Genomic DNA, 24,522 nt, shown 5'->3' on the forward strand with positions numbered 1-24,522 from the left:
CGCTTCCTCCCATCCTGCCATTAATGTCACAGACTCCCACTGGCCTCGCTGTGTAAACGTTATTGATGCGAGCCGTTTAATGATTATCTTAGACTGTGTGGTGTGTAAATCATCTTCATCGGGAGGAGCAGTAGGGCTTCTTCCTTGTGGAAACCTTTTATTCAGTGCACCATGTGTCCGCTCTTTAAATGCAACTTCAATAAAAAGTCAGGAAAAGATTTACTATCGTCACCCCGAGGTCTTCTTTTTCTGCTTATTAGTGTCTTTTCGCCTTCTTTATCGCCTTGTAAGTCATTTCCAATGGTTCAAAAAGTGTTGAAAAAAACGGTGGGGACATACTGATTTAGTACCTCATTTTAGCATTTATTTCATTTTCAATGCAATGTTTGTGAATTCAAAATCAGAGGTCAGGGAATGTTAAAAAGACAGATTTTTTAAAGTTGGGATTTAAAAAAAAATAAATAAATACAGTATAGGGCAGAAAACACTCAGGGGACTTGAAGTTTCGCTCTGAGACCCCCAATCTTGCCAACTTTCAAAATTGTCCGATATGCACGTGTGATACATCTTTGGAAAGCTTAAAATCTCAATTTTCTGGGTGAAGACCATTTTTGAACAGGAGGGCATTTAAAAATAATAATAATAATAATTAAGAGTAAAACCCTATCTGGAGGTGAGAGCATGCGAGAGCAGAATTACAGACGCCATGACTTTTCTTTTACGAGATATTATCGCGTACTTACCTTGTTTGATCCAAAAACTCCATGTCGCATGTATCACGGAGTGTCAAGACACAGCTGTGAATGGCCACAGCTGAATTTTTGGGGGATTTTATGGGTGAAACATGGTCATATAACAAGGGTCGCTATGCAGAAATCGCAGACATCAAGGAGTGGTCGAGATTTTCTTTTTCATATATTTACTCTTTTAAACATTTTTGTTTTCTTTCAGTTTTTCTTTGTTTGGATCGATTATTTATTATCTAACATCGGAGAAAATGCGACAGTAACAAAAAAATACAATTAAGCGATAGTTATGAGGTAGATATCTGTGACTTTTTTACAGACGTCATTTTTTTCATTGTGACTTAATTTGTTTAAAATGTTAAAATATGCGAGTGAATAATTCTTTAAAGTCGTTTTTAAAAAAATTTTTTTTTTAATGAAATATTAGACATCAATTAATGATTTTAAGCTAAAAATGACAGACGTTTTGAATAATAAATATAATTAATTACCTTCGTTTTATGGCTGCGTTGAAACAAAAGCGGTCGCGCGACGTCTGTGAAAGGGGATTTCCAGGGTAAAACGGACAAAAATAGTTCGGGGACTTCATGCACCATGAATCTGCTATGGCAGCATAGAGACATATTGTTCTATCAAACACAACAGTTGTTTTGGCTTAGAATATAGCAGTTTCTTTTAAAGAGGAATGCAAGAGCAGAAACTGCTTTTTCAGTCTTGTCTGTGTTTTCCGCCATAGACAAGTTTACGAGGTACTTCCTCATTTCTGCTCGCAACTTTGGTTTTACACTTTTTCCAACCAAAACAACAGTGGAGGTGGAGTGGCATTATTAATCAAAATCCCTCAAAAAAGACAATTTGAAAATGTCGCATCCATCTGCCATCATCACGACATGGGAGGACAACATGAAGAAATGGCTAAAAGTCGCCACAACCAAAATAGTTTTGTACAGTGGTATGGAAAAGTATCTGAACCTTTTGGAATTTCTCCCATTTTTGCATAAAATCACCATCAAATGTGATCCGATCTTTGTCAGAATCACACAGATGATAAAACAGTATCTGCTTCAACTAAAACCACCCAAACATTTATAGGTTTTCATATTTTAATGAGGATAGTATGCAAACAATGACAGAAGGGGGGAAATAAGTAAGTGAACCATTACATTTAATATTTTGTGGGCCCCCCTTTGGCAGCAATAACTTCAACCAGACTCTTACTGTGGCTGCAGATCAGTCTGGCACATCGATCAGGCCCATTCTTCTCTACAAAACTGCTGTAGTTCAGTCAGATTCCTGGGATGTTTGGCATGAATCGCTGTCTTTAGGTCATGCCACAGCATCTCAATAGGGTTCAAGTCTGGACTTTGATTTGGCCACTCCAGAACGTGTATTTTGTTCTTCTGAAACCATTCTGAAGTTGATTTACTTCTGTGTTTTGGATCATTGTCTTGTTGCAGCCTCCATCCTTTGTTTAGCTTCGACTATCTGGCAGACAGCCTCGTTTTCCTGCAAAACATCCTGATAAACTTTTGAATTCATTCTGACATTAATGATTGCAAGCTGTCCATATAAATTATTTAAAAACCAAACAATGTGATTTTCTGAAGTTTTTTTCCACATTCTGTCGCTAATGGTTTAGGTTTAACCATGTTGACAATTACAGGCCTCTGTAATATTTTCAAGTGGGAGAACTTGCACAATTAGTGGTTGACTGAATACTTATTCGCCCCACTGTATTTCTGTTTTTATTGATTTTAAATGTTTTTTTAATTGACATTTTATTAGTTTATAATTTTATTTATTCATGAAAATAATTATGGAAAAAATAATGACTCCTATTTAAAAAATAATGATGATTTTAATTGAGACCTGGCATCACATTCTGAGAAGGCCACACACGTGATGTGATACTAGGTCTTTTTGATGCTAAATTTTTGAAATGACCAGAAAAACAGTCACTTGTCTAACAAAGCGTTAAAGTTGCATCCATAACAAGGTGGATCATAGCCTCTCACTTGCTGCTCTTCGTCATCACAACGGCTCTTAATGGCTTTGTGCTAAATGCGAGCACGACCACGAGGGATTAAAAACAGAAAGCGGAACATGCCAGAACAACATCAAAACCGTCAGCAGACTTTACTCACAGCTGCATGGCTTAATCTCACGGCAAGCCTTCAAAATAGGTTGCTTTGATTATTGTACGGGCTGGGGGAGCGGTGGAGTTAATGTTTCAGCGTGGCCCACCTTTAACAAGATTTCCACTCAAGAGTCCATTAAAGTATTTACATCCCCCTTCAAGATGAAGAGCACTCATTTCTGTTTTCAGATTCCCTTTTTCGTCTTTTGTGCCTTCGAAACAGAAGTCAAAATTTAAGGGGGAAAACAGAAGGTAGTCATTTTCAACTAAGCGAAACAAAGCAACTTGTCGCATCCCACGTTTTTAGCCAGCATTTTGCTAATCTGCTTAGCCAAGCTTTACCGAGATGGCAGTTTTTCGAGCTCCGGTACACACTTAAACGCACATGCATTGTTCTCCAGCGTGTCTGTTTTCATTTCCTCCCTCTCACCTTTCACTTACTCTCATCCCCATCTGTCTCGTCTTTGAACAGCATGCGGATGATATCGTCTACTTTGTGACATGCGGTGTGAAGGACGCTTTGGCTATCGAAACTTTGCATGTGTGGATATGGTTTTGGAACTATTCAGGATTAAAAATACCATTCTGTTCATGGGCTTTAAATTAGGTTAAAAACAGTATTCATTCAGATTAATGCCAACTAATGATTTTATAGTTACACTCAATACTATACTATAACTAATACCTTAAAATAAGTAAAAATTTTGTGACAGCAATGCTGAGTAATGGTTAGCTTGATGCTACAAAAGTTCACTGTCAAACATTTGATGATGAAAATTAGCTTTTTAAATTTGTATTTTTTTAAATTTGATATAAAATAAGTTTTTATTTCAATAGACTAAATATTTTAAAGGTACTCTGTAAGTATTTTTAAGTTTAATTGTCAAAACCTCAACCTTTTCTCTTATTTTATTTTATGCTATGCTATGCTATGCTATACTATACTAAACTAATACCTTAAAATAAGTAAACATTTTGTGACTACAATGCTGAGTAATGGTTAGCTTGATGCTACAAAAAGTTTACAGTCAAACATTTGATGATGAAAATTAGCTTTTAAAATTTTGTATTTTATAAATTTGATTTAAAATAAGTTTTTATTTCGATAGACTAAATATTTTAAAGGTACTCTGTAAGTATTTTTAAGTTTAATTGCCAAAACCTCAACCTTTTCTCTTATCTTATGCTATGCTATGCTATCTTATACTATAACTAATAGGCCCTACCTTAAAATAAGTAACAATTTTGTGACTGCAATGCTGAGTAATGGTTAGCTTGATGCTACAAAAGTTCACTGTCAAACATTTGATGATGTAAATTAGTTTTTTAAATTTGTATTTTTTTAAATTTGATTTAAAATAAGTTTTCATTTCGATAGACTAAATATTTTAAAGGTACTCTCTTAGTATTTTTAAGTTTAATTGAAAAAAACTCAACCTTTTCTCTTATTTTATGCTATGCTATGCTATGCTATGTTATGCTATGCTATACTATGCTATGCTATGCAATGCTAAACTATGCTATAACTAATACCTTAAAATAAGTATACATTTTGTGACTGCAATGCTGAGTAATGGTTAGCTTGACGCTACAAAAGTTCACTGTCAAACATTTGAGGATAAAAATTAGCTTTATAAATGTGTATTTTTTAAATTTGATTTAAAATAAGATTTAAAATAAGATTAAATTTGATTTAAAATATTTTAAAGGTACTCTCTTAGTATTTCTAAGTTTAATTGCCAAAACCTCAACCTTTTCTCTTATTTTATGCTATGCTATGCTATACTATACTATAACTAATACCTTAAAATAAGTATAAATTTTGTGACTGCAATGCTAAGTAATGGTTAGCTTGATGCTACAAAAGTTTAATTGCCAAAACCTCAACCTTTTCTCTTATTTCACAGTATCTTTGACACCACAGATGACATTTGGCCTTGTCTTTTCCAGGGATATTTTTGACGAATGTGCCTTTTTTTTATATTCAAAAACACTGACCTTCCCCTTAGCAGTCTTCTTATGGGGTCTTGTCGTTGCGTGCTGTTCTCACTTACAACTGGGTGGAAATTTCAGCATTATGATCCTGCACATAATCTCCCTCTCACACAGACACACGCACCACCGCACACACACACACACACTAGCCTGTTGTATTCCTTTTAGAGAAACATACTCCCGTATAAATAGTTTATTAGTTACGGTTACATGTCAGGAGGGTGTTTCCCTGCCGTCCTTGTGACGGTAACAAATCACAAGATAGAGGGTTATACAAACATGAGCGTACACGTTGTGCAAGATAAATGTCAGAACATATATATATAAAAAGTCTTAATCCCAGCCTCCGGAGAGGATTCATCCCAGTTTATAATCCAAGACGATGAGAGGGTTATACAAGAAGTCCCACCTCGCTTCTCATCCCGATTCTTTATCCAGGCCTTCAGTTGGCCCGCACGTCTTGGGGGTCAAAAAATCCATCATAGGTCTTGAAAGATGACATCATTACTTCCTCTATGGAAAATTCCGTAAACAGAATGCTAGAAGGCTTAAGAGTGTGTATATCCTTATCTTGTTCTTGTTGTCCCAACTGCTGCTCTAATTCCAACGACTGTCCGTTGTGTTCACCTGATGCCTAGCAGGAGAAAAGGTAAGTTAAGGTGAAATCGAGGATGCCAATCCGGATGGATTGGACGTCTTTCACCGTCGGAGGTTGGTATGGACGTGTTATATTTACTCTGTTACATTTACTTGAGTAACTTTTTTGAGAAAAATGTACTTTCTGATCCCCCCACAAATACTGTAATTTTCAGACTATAAGCCGTTACTTTTTTCTTCATTTTGAATCCTGCGGCTTATAGTCCAGTGTGGCTTATTTGTTGATTTATTTGGGTTCATAAGAACTTCATGATTATGACATGACACTATCATTGGCATTACTGAATGGCATGACAGATGTCATTAATAGAAGTCCCAGAGAATTCTGGAGCATGGGTATTGGGAAAGTCCAAATGAACATCAGCTGGGCATTCTAGCGTGTGGTGACCCTTAGTTGGACACAATTCACCCACTGTACTTGTCTGTTTGGCCGAGCGCGTTACCGGCTGCGTCACAGTCACGTGACAGACATTATAAAGAGCTGCGCGCGTTCCGGCTCGAGAGAGAGTGTACGAGAGTTCAGAGCGAGCAATAAAGACTCATAGCAAAGCATCCCGCTTCAAGCGATAATTATTAAGTGTCATCCGCAAAACTCCATTTATGTCCAGCTCGGATCTTTTACACCCATTCAAAAGTGAGATAATTTGCCCAATATCACTAAATGACATCTGTTATAAGCACTCATTAATGCTCATGACAGTCTTATGTCATAATTATGATTGTCTAATGACAGTCTTATGGCACCACTGTCAAATAAAGTGTTACCAAATTCCACAACTAGCAATTAATGAAACAACTGGAACAGTAACTGAAGAAATAATTAGCACAGAACATGAATTGAAATTGTAATTTATATCTGCAGTGCTGCAATGCATGCTAGGAGGCATGTCGGACAACTAGAGTGTTGACAGCAGGTGGTCGCAGAGGTTGACTGTCTCCCCCAAAGGAGGAGTGATGGCCAAATAAGGTTTCTTGTAGCAATGAAGCTTTCAAGAGAATTGGTTCAAAGTTACATGTTGGATCGTTTGGTCTTATGACAGTCTTATGATGCATCCATCAAATAAAGTGTTACCGGTTAATATCTTTTGGTGTAACTATCCCATAATACAGGACAGCTGCGGCTTATAGTCCAGTGCGGCTTATCTATGAACAAATGCCGTTTTCGGGTCAAATTTGGTGGGTGGCGGCTTATAACCAGTTGCGCCTTATAGTGCGAAAATTACGGTAGATAATTTACATTATGTGCTCTTTCAATTCATTGTCGCGAGGCAGTAATCTAAAAGGTCAACCTGAGGCCACTTTCCTGCTTGACCCAGAGACTTCAACCACTCTTTTCACGTCCTCTGGGAGGAAATAGCCACTTCTGAGGTGTCCATGCGTATCATTGTGTGTGTTCTTCTAAGTGCGAGATGCCGTCGCATTCAGGAAGCGAGCACAGAGAAAGGAAAAGAACCATAAATACCTTCTCAACGCACTCACCGTTGTCTGTGTTCGAGATTGGTGCGAGCTGCCGCTTGTAGGCGCATGCGCACTCCAGGTGGTCCTCCAGTCGGACCTGCACCTCTCTTAATTTGGGTCGACGGCGAATATACTCTACTTTCGCCACCTGGATAGAATGACAGATGACAAAGAAGCAGTGTTATTTTTGGTAACGTGACGGCAACAGAAAAATGCAAAGTTGTTTGATGCTCACAATGCATGGTATTTTTTGCTAATTGCGCATGTAGTTTGTCAGGGCGCATCCTTGCTGTCTTATGCTACGCCACTTACGATTTCAAGATCTGTTTTAATTTTAATTTGAAAGTTTTCCACATTTTTGGAGAAAATGAGCGGCGTTAAGGCTAATATTTTAGCATGTTTGCGTTGCTAATTTCAGCATGTTAGCTTGAATGTAGAACATGGATGCAACATACTGCACCGCAGGAATTTTATTTTATTGCATTTAGGGCTGTCAAACGATTAAAAGTTTTAATCAAGTTAATCACAGCTTAAAAATGAATTAATTGTAATTAATTGCAATTCAAACCATCTCTAAAAAATGCCATATTTTCTTAATGTTTTCGTTTTTTAAAAAAATTGTAAAAATTTTCAATCAAAAAATAAGCTAGTAGCTCGCCATTGTTGACGTCAATAATTACTCAATGCTCATTCATGGTGCTGAAACCCATAAAATCAGTCGCACCCAAGCGCCAGCAGAAGGTGACAAAACACCAAAAAAACACGAGTAACGTGGACATTACACTGTGCTGTCATTTTAATCTGTTTGAGCGGGGCATGTGCGTTAAATGCGTTAAATATTTTAACGTGATTAATTTAAAAAAAGAATTACTGCCCGTTAACGCGATAATTTTGACAGCCCTACTAATACCCTGACTTTAAATTATTCAATTGGTTTCAGAAATGGCTCATATGAAAGCTAAGACCCTCCTACATAATGTTGAATGTACAACAATAAATTTGTTTCAAAAAAAAAAGATTTACCATGTAATGAAGACATAAAGGTCAAATTTTGGCAACACAAAAGTTTTGTTGCTTACAGAAAGTAGTGTGAAAATTGAACAAAAAATGTACTTCAAATACAAAAATATGTTACATAACATAAGCCAGGGGTCCCCAAATTTTTTCCTGTGAGGGCCACATAACTTTTCCCTTCTCTGATGAGGGGCCGGGGTCAGTTTGTAACAGAAAAAGTGTCACGATTGCAGGAGTGCCTAGATGTAAAAATATATTGTTTTTCAGAAAGCCACAATCAAATAACCCTTTCTGGATTCTTCACGGAACAAAATAATATAATATAATATAATATAATATAATATAATATAATATAATATAATATAATATAATATAATATAATATAATATAATATAATATAATATATCATATCATATCATATCATATCATATCTTATCATATCATATCATATCATATCATATCATATCATATCATATAATATCATATTAGCGCTATTAATTAAATAGATAATAACCAAATAACCCTTTCAGGGTTCTTCACAGAAAAAAGCCAGGAAATAAATAACACTATTGAAAAAAAAAAAAAAAAAGCTCTCTGGTATTGTTCAGGGGGCCGGACGAAATGTGGAGGCAGGCCGTATCCGGCCCGCGGGCTGTAGTTTGGGAACCCCTGACATAAGCGAATTAAGTAGTGGTGCTGTGAGATCCGAATTTAATATTTTGTATATGTACTTCACTGTGTTCTGAGTGAATCTCGGATCCATGCAGGCTCCAGTTGGTCTCCTGCAATTTTTGCGGCGACTGCGGTGTAATTCAATGGAAGATTCATCTGAAAAATCCACCTTTTGCCACAAAACAGTAAAGTTTGGTGGTGGCAAAATCATGGTCTGGGGTTACATCCAGGGGTGTGCAAGAGATCCACAGGGTGGAAGGCAACATAAATAATATAAAATTTCAACAAATCTTAGCTGCCTCTTACATTCCTAACCATAAAAAGGGACAAATTTTGCAGCGGGATGGTGCTCCATCGCATACGTCAATCTCTACCTCAAAGTTCCAGAAGGCAAAGAAGATCAAGATCCTCCAGGACTGGCCAGCCCAGTTACCAGACATGAACAGGATGAAAGAGGAAGCATGGAAGACGAAACTCAAGAATGTTGCTGAACTCTGGAAGGCATGCAAGACTGCTTTCTTTGATGTTCCTGATGACTTCATCAATAAATTGTATGAATCCTCGCGGAACCGCATGGATGCAGTCCTTCAAGCCCATGGAAGTCATACAAAATATTAAATTTGGATCTCACAGCACCACTACTTAATTCGCTTATGTTGTGTAACATATTTTTGTATTTGAAGTACTTTTTTTTTTCAATTTTCACACTACTTTCTGTTAGGAGTGGGAACCTCTTGGTACCTCACGATACGATACGATTTGCGAAACAAAGCTCACGATAACAACGATCTGGCAATACAACGATTATCGATACATTGGTCAGGAAATCATTCTAGGATATTCTACAAACAACGAATTAACAGAAAAACAAGCTTCTAGTGTGAATTGGAATGAGTTTATCACTAGTAGACGTCCAATCCGTTTGAACTGGGAGGGTGGCACGAATGAACGAATGTTCATTCCCTGCCATCCCTCCCACTTCAAACGGATTGAACGTCTATGGCTGTCAGTGGCAGTCTATTAGGTCATTTTGGGCCATTTAAGGTCTCACTGGAACAGCACCAAACAAAAGTTCCAGCATCATCACCTTGTCCAATACAGATTCTTGACTCTTGACACCTTGTCCAATGCAGATTCTTGACTCTTGACAAGGTGATGATGCTGGAACTTTTGTTTGGTGGTTCCAGTGAGATTTACAAAGATGACCGCCTGAAGAAGATATCAAAATTCCCTCAGTCCATGATGATATGGGGCTGCATGTCAGGCAAAGGCACTGGAGAGATGGCTGTGGTTAAATCTTCAATAAATGCACAAGTTTACATTGAAACAGCTTTCTTATCTCTTGAAAAGATGTTTGTCATTTTCCAAGATGACAGTGCCACAGAGCTAAAACTGTTAAAGCATTCCTTGTAGAAAGACTCATCCAGTCAATGTCATGGCCTGCAAATAGCCCTGGACACCTTTTTAAAACTATATCTCGATTCTTGGCAGGAGCATATCGATAACCTTTTGGGATACAAAGTGTCACGATATATCACCATTTCGATATTTTGTCACACCCCTACTTTCTGTAGGCGACAAAACCTTTGTCTTGCCAAAATTTGACCTTTATGTCTTCATTAAATTATAAATCTTTTTTCAGTGAAACAAATATATTTTTGTACATTCAACATCATTTGGGAGGGTCTTAGCTTTCGTATGAGCCTTTTCTGAAACCAATTGAATAATTAGAACATCAGGTTATTAGCAATTGTTTCGACAAAATGGATAAGCGACAAGACTTTTGTCGGGGACTGTATACTCAGATGAACACATTTAGAAATGACTCAACTATAAATAGGACAAAAAAGTATTTTCGTCCGAAAGACTAATATTAAAACTACAGTGCCTTGCAAAAGTATTCGGCCCCCTTGAATCTTGCAACCTTTCGCCACATTTCAGGCTTCAAACATAAAGATATGAAATTTAATTTTTTTGTCAAGAATCAACAACAAGTGGGACACAATCGTGAAGTGGAACAACATTTATTGGATAATTTAAACTTTTTTAACAAATAAAAAACTGAAAAGTGGGGCGTGCAATATTATTCGGCCCCTTTACTTTCAGTGCATAAAACTCACTCCAGAAGTTCAGTGAGGATCTCTGAATGATCCAATGTTGTCCTAAATGACCGATGATGATAAATAGAATCCACCTGTGTGTAATCAAGTCTCCGTATAAATGCACCTGCTCTGTGATAGTCTCAGGGTTCTGTTTAAAGTGCAGAGAGCATTATGAAAACCAAGGAACACACCAGGCAGGTCCCAGATACTGTTGTGGAGAAATTTAAAGCCGGATTTGGATACAAAAAGATTTCCCAAGCTTTAAACATCTCAAGGAGCACTGTGCAAGCCATCATATTGAAATGGAAAGAGCATCAGACCACTGCAATTCTACCAAGACCCAGCCGTCCTTCCAAACTTTCTTCTCACACAAGGAGAAAACTGATCAGAGATGCAGCCAAGAAGCCCATGATCACTCTGGATGAACTGCAGAGATCTACAGCTGAGGTGGGAGAGTCTGTCCATAGGACAACAATCAGTTGTACACTGCACAAATCTGGCCTTTATGGAAGAGTGGCAAGAAGAAAGCCATTTCTCAAAGATATCCATAAAAAGTCTCGTTTAAAGTGGAAGTGGAAGAAGGTGCTCTGGTCAGATGAAACCAAAATTGAACTTTTTGGCCACAATGCAAAACGATATGTTTGGCGTAAAAGCAACACAGCTCATCACCCTGAACACACCATCCCCACTGTCAAACATGGTGGTGGAAGCATCATGGTGTGGGCCTGCTTTTCTTCAGCAGGGACAGGGAAGATGGTTAAAATTGACGGGAAGATGGATGCAGCCAAATACAGGAACATTCTGGAAGAAAACCTGTTGGTATCTGCACAAGACCTGAGACTGGGATGGAGATTTATCTTCCAACAGGACAATGATCCAAAACATAAAGCCAAATCTACAATGTAATGGTTCAAAAATAAACGTATCCAGGTGTTAGAATGGCCAAGTCAAAGTCCAGACCTGAATCCAATCGAGAATCTGTGGAAAGAGCTGAAGACTGCTGTTCACAAACACTCTCCATCCAACCTCACTGAGCTCGAGCTGTTTTGCAAGGAAGAATGGGCAAGAATGTCAGTCTCTCGATGTGCAAAACTGATAGAAACATACCCCAAGCGACTTGCAGCTGTGAATTGGAGCAAAAGGTGGCGCTACAAAGTATTAACGCAAGGGGGCCGAATAATATTGCACGCCCCACTTTTCAGTTTTTTATTTGTTAAAAAAGTTCAAATTATCCAATAAATTTTGTTCCACTTCACGATTGTGTCCCACTTGTTGTTGATTCTTGACAAAAAATTAAAATTTTATATCTTCATGTTTGAAGCCTGAAATGTGGCGAAAGGTTGCAAGGTTCAAGGGGGCCGAATACTTTTGCAAGGCACTGTAAGTAGGGCTGCCAAAAACAACACTGCTGAGAACGTCTGTAGCCTTTTGTTAAATAAAGAGAAACATGGGTATAGTTTGTCAATTTACCCTGACGGTGCGGTGGTGCTTGCGGGCCGCCTGACACCGCATGTTGCTAGTGTTGCAGCAGCCCGTGCAGCGTTTGACCTCCACGCACGGCGGCCAAATGATGAAGTTGGCAGCAGTGGGGTCCACTTGACTGCGAGGGATCTCGTAGATGGTGCTCCGTACCTTGCAGCCTGCCGGCAACGCCTCCTCGACCACTGCAGGGGGCGAGCAAGAGACACTTCAGAACTCTTATCATGAGTGTCTTAGCCACTTCTATGTGTGTGTGTGTGTGTCTTACCAGTACTTCGCCTGTAACGTGCATGCGTGTACGCACGCTTGAAGTCCACGAAGGCGTGAGAGACGACCTTGCCATAGTCGTGTTTGGTCTCTTCAATCACTTGGTTTTCTGGACATGAGACAAAACAACACATTAGGATGTCACGCTTTCAACTTTTGAAGATTCCCAGAACCTTGAGTCCACACACACACGCACACTGTGTCCCGATTCTGGAGATGTTTACATGCAACTCATAGATCTCATTATACATAGGCAAGTATCCATCAGAGTGGCTACAGCCTGATGAGATTAGGATAACTCATTTAGGGACTTGCATGAGTCTGCTATTTACTTGCTAGCATGAAAACACATTGCACGGGTCATGTCATTTGCTCGTAACTTAAAATACTCATGTCTCAAGTAAACCTGTAACAGTGAAATTATCGGATATGCTACGAATGAGTTCAAGCCTCCCCTTAACGGATTGATCGTCAATAAGACATGGTGTACGCTTTTCTTTGTACTCTGACAGCGAGGTGCCACATGGTCAATGCCATAGGGCACACTGGTACTTCTACTTACGAAATTCATTGGTTCTGGAAGTATTTTCTTAACTTGAAAATTCTGTAAGTAGAGACGCGTTTTCCATGTAAATGCCCTAATCCGTTCCAAGCCTCCCAAAATTCAGACATAAATCTTTTATAATGCATAAAAATGCATTAAAACATCTAACGAATACATGTTACAATTAGATGATTGGGCAATAAACATAAAATCTGAGTTGTGCATAATGTAAAAAACCTAGAATAGAGTAAAGAATAAAATAAAATACACTCATGTAAAGCTGTCGGAACACGAGCGACGAATGAAGAGGACGCTGGGATACACACATACACATACAGTAGCGGTCCCTCTTAGCCAAGTGGATGCCAGGAATGCTGGGCAACAGCCAAATGAAGAGCAGCTATAACAATGTTACGTTCAGTAACCAAGTTGCAAGTACCAGCCGTACTGTATTTTGCCTTTTCTATCCTGAAATTTCTTAACAAGAGGCAATATTTTCCATTGAAGCGTGTCTTAACCTGAAATATCTGTATTGTGGAGAGACGTTCTTAAGCTGAGGTACCACTCTATGTATCCCCACTTTGTTCAAAATATAGCTTTGAAATCATTTAGATTTAAAACTTGATTTGCACGAAAATTGAGCTCACAGAAAAAAATAAGGCCAGATTTGGATTCCGCACACAAAAATTATGTTATTAACAGGTGTTTGCATAATGTAACATTTTTTGTTGACCATTGTTATGACATGCAATTGCGCTTGAGACTAGTGTGAATGTGCATGTGTATAACTGACGCCACAAAATGGCTCCTCCCGTAAGCGGTGTCAATTTTTTTTTACCTTAAACATTATTTTCTCCATCATCAGAGGTCTAATAATCTCACAATTTGCATAATTAGATACTTTGAGAAAATGTCTCGGTAAATCTTATTTATACTGGATTTTGCTATGTGCATTAAAAGTACAGTGGTACATCTACTTACAAAATTTATTGATTTTGGAAGTACAGTAATTTCGTAATCTGAAAGCTCCGCAAATAGAGGCGCATTTTCCATGTTAATGCCCTAATCCAGACATGGCCAAAGTGCGGCCCGGGGGCCAAATGCGGCCCGTTGATCAAATTTCATCCGGCCCCCAGCCTCTGCCATAAGATCAATAACGTCTGGCCCGCACACAGACTTAATAAATTGGTCAGCAGTACTGCTACCAGCATATGAAGTAGCTTACATATTAAATGCTGATCCTCATTTACCCACTAAAAGGCAGCAGCCCTTCAAGCAGTGGCGCCCCCAGGGGGTGGCCAAGGGTGGCCACGGCCACCCCTATAAATTTGTTGGCCACCCCGCTTGCCAGTATAGTATCGTTAGATTGTTGTAGCATCAGTTATGCATTTCATCCCAAATGCAAATCTGCCAGCACCTGCTTTTCCCCAGTAATTATTTTGTTTTGTTTAATGTACACCTTATGCCTAATATATACATAACACTATAAAACAGAATTGTTGTGGATCTCAAAATGTTGACTGGACAGTTATGGACTATGCACATTAAATCATTAGTAACATCAAATATTACACAATACACCAAAGTATATCAGTAGTCATGTCCTTAAGTCTTTCTGATAGTTTTCCCCTAACCTTTTTACTGCAATAATATAATGAAAACCTGAAATTATGGCTTTTAGTTTTGGTGTGCCACCCCAAGATTTTAAGTTGCCCCATCTGGCCACCCCTATGAAAAATTTCTGTAGGTGCCACTGCCTTCAAGAAACATTACCCCGTGGGACCCTTGACTTCCAATTTTCTAAAATGGCAACAATCAACAACAAAAAAGTTCACTGCGACGGCCGACGCTTCAAGGATAGGTGGAAATTGGACTATTTCTTCATTAAAATACGCAACAACTGTGTCTGCCTCATTTGCAAAGATGTTTTTAAAGAGTTTAATGTGAGGCGAGAAACAAGACACGCTGATATGTACGTCAAGATTACAGGGAAGATTCGCAGCGAGAAATTGAAGAAACTTGAAGCTAGTTTAATTTCACAGCAGCAGTATTTCGCAAGATCCCGAGAATTGAAAGAGAACGCCACAAAGGCTAGTTGCGAGATTGTTGAAATTATTAATTAAAAAAAAAATAATAAAGCAAATGTGACACACAGAATGGCTTGATAAAATTTGCTTAAATATATTGTTCTACGTAAAGTACGTCAGCCAAGGTCGGCCCCCCACATTTTTACCACACCAAATCTGGCCCCCTTTGCAAAAAGTTTGGACACCCCTGCCCTAATCCGTTGCAAGCCCCCCTCCAAATTTCAGACAGAAATCTTTTATAAAGCATAAAAATGCATCTAAACACGTAACAAATACATGTTATAATTAGATTATTGCAAAAAAAAAAAAAGAGAGTTGTGCATAACCTAAGAATTGAGTAAAGAATACACTCACATAAAGCTGTCGGACCACCTCATGACTTGAGGGGCGAATGAAGAGGACGCTGGGTTACACACATACACATACAGTAGTGGTCCCTCTTGGCCAATTGGATACCAGGAAGATGCTAGGCAATAGCCAATGACAGAGCAGCTAAAAGTATATTACATTCAGTTAACTCTAAGAGCTGGGAGTAGCAGCTGTATTTTTGCCTTTAGTTTCCTGAAATTTCTTCCATAACAAGCATTATATTCCCTTATAGGTGTGTTGTATCCTGAAAATTCAGTTTGTAGAGACGTTTGCAATTAGAGGTACCACTGCATCAGTCTTTCTCGTGTGCCTGCCTCAGCCACGTGGGGGCAGGAAAGAACAGACACATGAATAAACTGTCCTCTTTGCTTATCAGTTAGGCAGCACAATTAGTCCTTCACAAAAAATTAAGAAGCTCTGACATCCTAGTAGCATTAAATTGTTTGTCTACATATGTTGCTACACAGTTTATGTTAAATCCAGCACTGCTACATGGATCCTCTTTAGAATTAACAGAATGGCTGCAGCTATCGATAATTTTAGTAGTCGATTAATCTGTCAACTTGTTAGTTCGAATAATCGAGTAACGTATTTTTCGGATTTATAAGCCGCACCTAAGTATAAATCGCACCAGAGTATAAATCACATTTTTGGGGGAAATTTACTTGATAAAATCCAACACATAGAACAGATATGTCATCTTGAAAGGCAATTTAAAATAAAAATACAATAGAGAACAACATGCTGAATAAGTGTACAGTATGATAATGTTACATGATGCATGAACAACGAAATGCGAACGTGGCCGGTATGCTAACGTAACATAGCTATTAAATTATTCAGATTACTATAGCATAAAGAACATGCTAACAAGTTTACCAAACCATCAGTGTCACTCCAAAACACCAAAATAACATTTGAAATGGTATAATAATGTGTTAATAATTTCACACACAAATCGCTCCAGAGTATAAATCTCACCCCCAGCCAAGCTATGAAAAAAAAATTGTGATTTATAGTCCGAAAAATACGGTAATCCGATTAGGATTTAATGGAAAGTCAAGGCAAGGCAAATTTATTTATATAGCACAATTCAACACAAGGTGATTCAAAGTGCTTTACATCACATGAAGATCATAAAAATGTGTTGCAGAATAAACTTTAGGAGATGTAAAACAAAGTCTTGCTAAGATTGCACTTTCAAAAGACCATTAAATGCAAAATAAAATTTCCAAGTGTCTCTTCAAACTACGCAGAACTGCTCTTTCATTTAAAAATGAATTAAAATACCTGATCTTAGCTGCTAGCTTAAATGCTATAAAACGTCAATGTTTTTTTTTTGTTTACAATAATATTAACAAATCATTAAAACACATATTCCCACAAAAAATCGGCTAAATACACCTATAAACTAAATTACGAATGCATAAAAAACATATTAGCTCAAACAAAAACTTACCTGATGTTGGTCTTAACAGGTCTAAATGTGCTGGATTCAGCCATGTTAAATGAGTTATGTCATATTCACTGTAGCCACTAGAGAGCAGTGTATCCACCCAAATCAATAAAACTAAATGCAAACACTTTCAAAACAAACCATTACAACGCCATTCTAATTAAACGAATACTCGAAGCAGCTTTATTTGATTCGAAGCCTTTTTATAATCGTATTACTCGAGTTAATCGATTAATCGTTGCAGCACTAATTAACAGCGAACCTAATAAAGTGCCCGATGCATGCCAGAAAAAAAATAATCCCCGCCTCCCACTCGGCTGATCTCAAACTCACCCCTCAACCCTGACACGCAGGAATTTTGGCATGAATTATACATGGCAACGTAGTGGCCTTCCAGCCCAGACCAAATAATGGGCGGCGTGACAACAGCATAATGAAGTGAGCCACTTGACCCTCTCCACACCCCCCGAGCCGGGGGGAGCCGTCACACTGACTATTTGCATGTCAATGATGCCAGGATTAATGTTGGCATCGCACGTGAAAAATTAAATGGCAGATTGGTCCTTCTTCATGCGTGGAAAATACATCTTTTGTGCGAAGGTTATCCCGAAACAAGTGCACAGTGCAACTACTTGTTTAATATCAATTATATAGAAAAGGAGGACAGTAATTTTCACTAAATTCATAAGTTTTCAGTAATTGGTATTGTTGTTGGTTGTTATGATCTTTGAATGAGATCACCATGACATCGTAAGCAAAGGTTGTAGACTCGACTCCCACGAGCGAAATTCTCGCATGCGTTTTAACTTCCAAATTGCTTAAATGCTGCTTTTCTTTCTAAATTGTCCGTCTAGGTTTTGGCAAGCGGCTCGCACGTCTCCGGAGTTCACAGAGAGTGTAAAGAGCAAGACGGGGCAAGTCGGTCTCTTGGCAACGTCGTGCTAATGAGATGAGAGGACAGCATCCTCTCACTGAGAACTTAGCCAGAACAACCACATCAATACCTCCAATTTGTTCTTTCATGCCACTGAATGGTTGGGAGGGAGTGGCGGCCTTAGGGCGTTCAACTTGCCAGCCTCGTGTCATGCACTTAAAGTTTAATAGTACTGTAAGTAACCACTGGATCCCATTTTTAGACATTTACAGTATATAGAGTGTGTTTGGATCAAGAAAATTGTTCTGAAAGAGTGTTTCTATGTAAAGTATTTGGAGCACCCATACATGTTGAAATTATATTTTTAAGATAATTTGTGCTGTAATTTTATTGTGTCAATTTTAAGTTATATTAAGGTTTTTTACATTGGTAGTATTTCACATCATCATTACTATTAATCTCTATTTTTCTAGTTTTATCTTCATAATTTTCAAATAGTTTTCAGAACAAATTTTTTTTGTTTTAACTTACTGCTCTTTTTAATCACTGCACTGATTTAAAACAGTTGTTTTTGTTTATTTATTGATATTTCAATTTTAAAATTTGAATTTTGCTTGTCACAGAACTTTTTGTAAGCACAATTATCATTTTTAGTGCATTTTATTTGTACACATTTTATTTATTGTATGATTTTTGCATTTTCTCTGTTTTCATCCACATACAGGGACATCATATATATATATATATATATATATATATATATATATATATATATATATATATATATATATATATATATATATATACATATATACATATATATATATATATATATATATATATATATATATATATATATATATACATATATATATACATATATATACACACATATATATACATACATATATATATATATATATACACATATATATATATATATACATATATATATATATATACATATATATATATATACATATAAATTAGGGCTGTCAAAATTATCGTGGTAATTAATTTTTTAAATTAATCACGTTAAAATATTTGACGCATTTAACGCACATGCCCCGCTCAAACAGATTAAAATGATAGCACAATGTCATTTCCACTTGTTACTTGTGTTTTTTGGTGTTTTGTTGCCCTCTGCTGGCGCTTGGGTGTGACTGATTTTATGGGTTTCAGCACCATGAGCATTGTGTAATTATTGACATCAACAATGGTGAGCTACTAGTTTATTTTTTGATTGAAAAGTTTAAAAATTTTAATAAAACGAAAACATTAAGAGGGGTTTTAATATAAAATTTCTATAACTTGTACTAACATTTATCTTTCAAGAACTACAAGTCTTTCTATTAATGTATCGCTTTAACAGAATGTTAATAATGTTAATGACATCTTGTTGATTCATTGTTATAATAAACAAATACAGTACTTATGTTCAGTATGTTGAATGTATATATCCGTCTTGTGTCTTATCTTTCCATTCCAACAATAATTTACAGAAAAATATGGCATATGTTATAGATGTTTTGAATTGCGATTAATTACGATTAATTAATTTTTAAGCTGTGATTAACTCAATTAATTTAATAATTATTATTATATTAGTTTTAATCGTTTGACAGCCCATACACACATATAGATTGATTATTGGTTTGGGTGAATACATTACCCTCTAATGGCAACAGTGAATATGACATAACTCATTTGACATGCACCCTGTTAGACCAACATAAGATTGTAAGTTTTTGTCTAAGCTAATATGTTTTTTTTTTTTAAAGCATTTGTAATTTAGTTTATTGGTATGTTTCGCCGTTTTTTTGTGGGAATCTGTGTTTGAACGATTTGTTAAGACCATTGCTAAAAAATGTTAGCATGTTATAGGATTTAAGTTAGCAGACTTTTACTACGCAAGTTAGCCAATTGTTCTTTTGTTGTACTTAGATCCCGATTTATTTATTTTTTTATACTGTTTGAGGCTATGCTCAGGTATTTTAATTTATTTTTAAATTAAAGTGAAATATTGCATAGTTTGAAGAAACACTTTGGAATTTCATTTTGTATTGTATTGTAATGCTCTTCTGAAAGTGCAATCTTAGCAAGCCTTTGTTTTACATCTCCTAAAAATTAATCTGCAACACATTAAATATTCCTAATTCAATTACTCGATCATTCAAACTAACTGGTTGATAGATTTATCGACTACTAAAATAATCGATAGCTGCAGCCCTAATATATACATATACTTTTTGTTATTAATAATGATTGTATTTTTAAATATATTTTTAAAACTAACAGATAAGTTCTGAGATGACTAAGATGTTAAATACTCTCTTGTTATGGCCCACAATAGGCTTTAAAGTATTTTTTTAGATTGTAGTTCTTTTTATACATCCTGCAGTATCCTAGTGAGTTTCCCTAATGCTTATCTTTGTCATATATAAAAATTAAGTTGTCAGTTACACTGCAATTTATTATTCTTATTAGTAATGGAGGGCAAACACTAAAACAGGAGGCTTTTTTCTTTTTTACCTACGGTGTCTATCTCGAGCAGCCGCTGGAGGTCGTTGATGCTCCGGATGTCGCTTCGGGAGAGACGCTCCACGAGCTCCCGGGGAATTTGAGACTCCTGCCGGGAGGAGAGGGCGACAGCAGGTCGGTATTTTATCAGTCGGTAGTCGAGTAGTTTAAGCATTTCTCCGTTTCTCACAAACAGATTGTCAATTAAAAATGTTTTTTAAATTTATGTTAAAATATGTAAATATTCATAACTTACCTCAGCGGCAGCTCGTAAGAGGCAAAGACAGCCGGCGAGGACTTGGTAGAGCACGGGTCTCATCTCCTCGCAGGTCCGCCGAGGAGGCTCCGGGAAGGGGCGAGGGTACACTGACGGAGCCCGGGTGTCGCTCCCTGCTCTCGGCTGGAGCTCACAACCATGCCTCGAAAAAAATATTTTACTTCCAAGCCATAAATGAGAACCAGGCTAGAAGTAACCTAGTTATTTAGTTCTTCAGAAATATGTGAGAAAGTGATGCCATTCACAGTGAACTACCGCAGAATCAGCAGTTTCTCGATATAATCCACATAAAAAAAAAATTTAAAAATCAAACATCCAAGTGGCTGTTTGAGGTGACCCCTAAACTTGGCTCTGCCTGCCTGCGTCTTTCCAGACCAAATGAAGTGCAGACGTCTCGATCCCTGGATGTGACTGCGCGCGCCCCTGCGACCATAAATAAAAGGGAGCGCGCACTTTAAATCAGAATGGATGGAAGCAATGGAGCAGTGAACACGGGCCAAAATGTCATGTCAAAAGTTTTTTTTTTTTTTTTTTTTTAACCCTTTAAGGGACAGTGATTGCTACAGTGGACAGCTATTCAAATAATTGACATGTAAAATTTTAATCCCTTTATAAGGCAAGTGATTATTTAATAATTGTAATTATTTGATAATTCATAATTAAACCCATAAATATTATATATTATTATTTCCAAATTAATTATCATTAGAGTATTGTTGTATTATTAGTTTTATAATAATATAGCGCACAGTTTTTGGACGGTGGCAACTTTTCAAAAAAGTTGATGACCCCGAAACGCAGAGTCAGCAATAAAATTACCTTACAAGATATATGCTCGGATAGTAGCTTAGCTCAAGCTCGTACATACAGGCATCCCAGCTGTGTGTGCGTGCGTGAGTGCGCGCGTATTCCAGTCTTACCTAGTGGAGAAGTAGACGCTGCATCCGTTTTGACTGAATATTCCAACCAGGAACATTTATAATACCGTATTGGCCTGAATATAAGACGGTGTTTTTTGCATTGAAATAAGAGTGGAAAAGAGGGGGTCGTCTTATAGCCTGGTACTCCAGACTCACCACTGTTCCAGCTATTGAGTCTGGCCACCATTAAGCAGATAAAATTTCCAGGGCTGAGCAAGCCACAGCAAACAGACAGCGGAGTGGACCAATCAGCATCGGGCGGAACGAAGGACTTGCGCGCGGAAGTAAACATACGAGGAGAGCGGAGTTTATTCAACATGGCTAGCGCGAGACAGACTGTTGTCAATTACTTGTGTCGATGTGTTTTTGGTCATTTAAAACTGATTTTACCGTGGATTGGAACATATACTCGGCTCTCCTGTTCGCCATCTGTGTTGTTGTGGAGACGACTTCCGACGCGGAAGAGTGACGTTGCTCGTCAAGAACACGTCACGCAAATAAACGAATCAGATTTGTCGATTGATTTTGTACTTGCTCGAGAGGCCGTTAATGGGCTGGGTCCCAGACTATACTCTCAGTGTTTGAAAAACACAGGGCAAACAGTCTGGCCGTGCCAGGCAAGTCGTCTTATATTCACGGTCTAGACATTATACCCGTTCACGACCCTAGATGGCGCCAGATATCATTGAAGCGGTGTTCTGTCATGACAGATCTCAGCTACTCTCCCCATTCACGACGCTAGATGGCGCCAGATATCATTGAAGCGATGTTCTGTCATGACAGATCTCGGCTACTCTCAAGTTTAACCAGTTTGCATTATTTTATTGCAATGTTTTTCCTTACTCGGATTTGTTTCAAGACTACAGTTACAGTTATACTTCACTTTGATGGTTAATGCAGTTATTGCAATTTTGCTGTTTTATCACAATAGATTGGTTTATTTACATTTCAAAAACCAGAAGCCATTCATTTACGAATGTGATTGCACTTTAGTTTACATATTTAAATGTTCAGATATTAAGATTTGAATGAGGCAAAATAACATGCTTTTTCTCTCAAGTTTATTGTTATAATCGTTTGTTTCGGATGTACTGTAATTATTTTCTGTATAAAAACTAATTTGGTGTTCAAAAAGCATTTTTTCAAACTTGAGTCTTGAAAAAGAGGGGGTCGTCTTATAATCAGGGCCGTCTTATATTCGGGCCAATACGGTAATATGTTGAAAATGAGCGTTCCCCCCCCCCATGATTTTTGAGGGTTAACATCTTCAGTGGAGCAAACTGAAACTCCGGCGCCAGCGTCTCATGGGCCACATCTTCAATCCTTGGTTCCCGCTCAGTAGTTGTTGTTTCTTTTGAAAGCTTAGGTTTGAAAAAAATTACCAATACCCATCTTGCTTCTTCTGTCCTCAGGTGTTTTTTTTTTGGGGGGGGGGGGGGGGGGTTAAGCAAAGCAAATGGCCTTCTATAAGATGCTAGTCACGTGATGTTTGAAAAATAATTTTGACCCATTATTTTTTTTTTGTTCATTTCATTCATTTTTGTTGTTAGTTTTATTGCTTTAGAACTTTTATTGACAACATTTTACCGGCAAAATCTTAATTTCAAATTCCTATATAGTATTGGAAAGTCAATTATATGCAATGACATTTTAAGCCACCCTCCCATAATCTCCACGTTTGATGGTAGGGACATAACACTACCAACTTTTCAGTATTCTTAAATTGTCCCCACTTTTAAGAAACCTTAGTTGCATTATATAATGTCTTCAGTTATATAGGTTATTTAGATTGTCTTCCCATATTTTGTAACTTAGGGTTGTTCCGATCATGTTTTTTTTGCTCCCGATCCGATCCCGATCGTTTTAGTGTGAGTATCTGCCGATCCCGATATTTCCCGATCCGATTGCTTTTTTTTTTTTTTTTTGCTCCCGATTCAATTCCAATCATTCCCGATAATTTTTCCCGATCATATACATTTTGGCGATGCATTAAGAAAAAAATGAATAAAACTCGGACGAATATATACATTCAACATACAGTACATAAGTACTGTATTTGTTTATTATGACAATAAATCCTCAAGATGGCATTTACATTATTAACATTCTTTCTGTGGGAGGGATCCACGGATAGAAAGACTTGTAATTCTTAAAGGATAAATGTGACTTTGTATATTGTGACTAAATATTGCCATCTAGTGTATTTGTTGAGCTTTCAGTAAATGATACTGCACCCATTTAACTGTTCTGCCCAAATGCATGATGGGAAGTGCAACCATGACTGTGCGTAGGGGCACCATTTCATATATCTTCTCTGCGTTGGGAAAGAACATAGGGTGTTAAGAAAATGATCAACTACTACCTTTCTTACCCACATTACCGCTCACAATATTTTTAATTGCTGAGAGAGGGATTGTAAGGCTCCAGCCAAATACAAAATGGCTTCAAAGGCTGTCAAAATTCTCTCTACTAATTATACGCTGCCTTTTAGCTCTATATATAGACCCTACCCACGTGACGTCACAACTCCGCTCTCCTGAATGGTACCGCCCAATTGTCCGTCAAAACATAGTGTTAACCTGTTACGGCTACGTACATTCCTCCTATTTACGGCGTGTTTTTCTGCTCCTTAACATTAATAATCAAAATGGTGAAGGCGTGTTTGGCTGTTGGTTGCACTAACAGAGAAGATGGAAGGAGAGACTTGAAGTTTTACCGTATTCCGAGGGATCCAAAGAGGAGAGCGAAATGGACGGCTGCAATTCGACGTGAAAACTGGGCACCAAAAAATCACCACAGACTATGTAGTAGTCATTTTATATCCGGTAAGATGCATTTAAGATATACTTAGAGGGTTTTGGGCTGACAAATAACCACAATTAAGATCATTGCTAGGCTAATCGCCGACAACATACACGTATGTATGTAGTGAGAGTGCTATCGCTAAA

General features: G+C 37.5%; 1 protein-coding gene across 2 annotated transcripts; it reads right to left on the reverse strand.

Annotated features, from left to right (window-relative positions):
* Nucleotides 1-1,748: 1,748 nt before the first annotated feature.
* Nucleotides 1,749-24,511, reverse strand: LOC130920752 (platelet-derived growth factor subunit A-like). Of its 2 annotated transcripts, XR_009064209.1 has the most exons (7): nucleotides 20,634-24,511; nucleotides 20,390-20,486; nucleotides 12,529-12,636; nucleotides 12,252-12,445; nucleotides 7,015-7,141; nucleotides 4,882-5,512; nucleotides 1,749-2,252 (listed from the first exon to the last, which is right to left on the reverse strand). XR_009064209.1 is itself a non-coding variant. In XM_057844165.1 (6 exons), the coding sequence occupies exons 1-6, from the start codon at nucleotides 20,694-20,696 to the stop codon at nucleotides 5,502-5,504; spliced, it is 600 nt and encodes a 199-aa protein (XP_057700148.1). In that variant the 5' UTR covers nucleotides 20,697-24,511; the 3' UTR covers nucleotides 4,489-5,501. The 2 variants fall into 2 exon arrangements, 1 of the variants encoding a protein (XP_057700148.1); XM_057844165.1 differs by lacking the exon at nucleotides 1,749-2,252 and having other exon boundaries at nucleotides 4,489-5,512.
* Nucleotides 24,512-24,522: the final 11 nt, after the last annotated feature.

The sequence above is a fragment of the Corythoichthys intestinalis genome, chromosome 8, assembly GCF_030265065.1.
Source record: "Corythoichthys intestinalis isolate RoL2023-P3 chromosome 8, ASM3026506v1, whole genome shotgun sequence".
In the NCBI taxonomy this organism is placed as follows: domain Eukaryota; kingdom Metazoa; phylum Chordata; class Actinopteri; order Syngnathiformes; family Syngnathidae; genus Corythoichthys; species Corythoichthys intestinalis.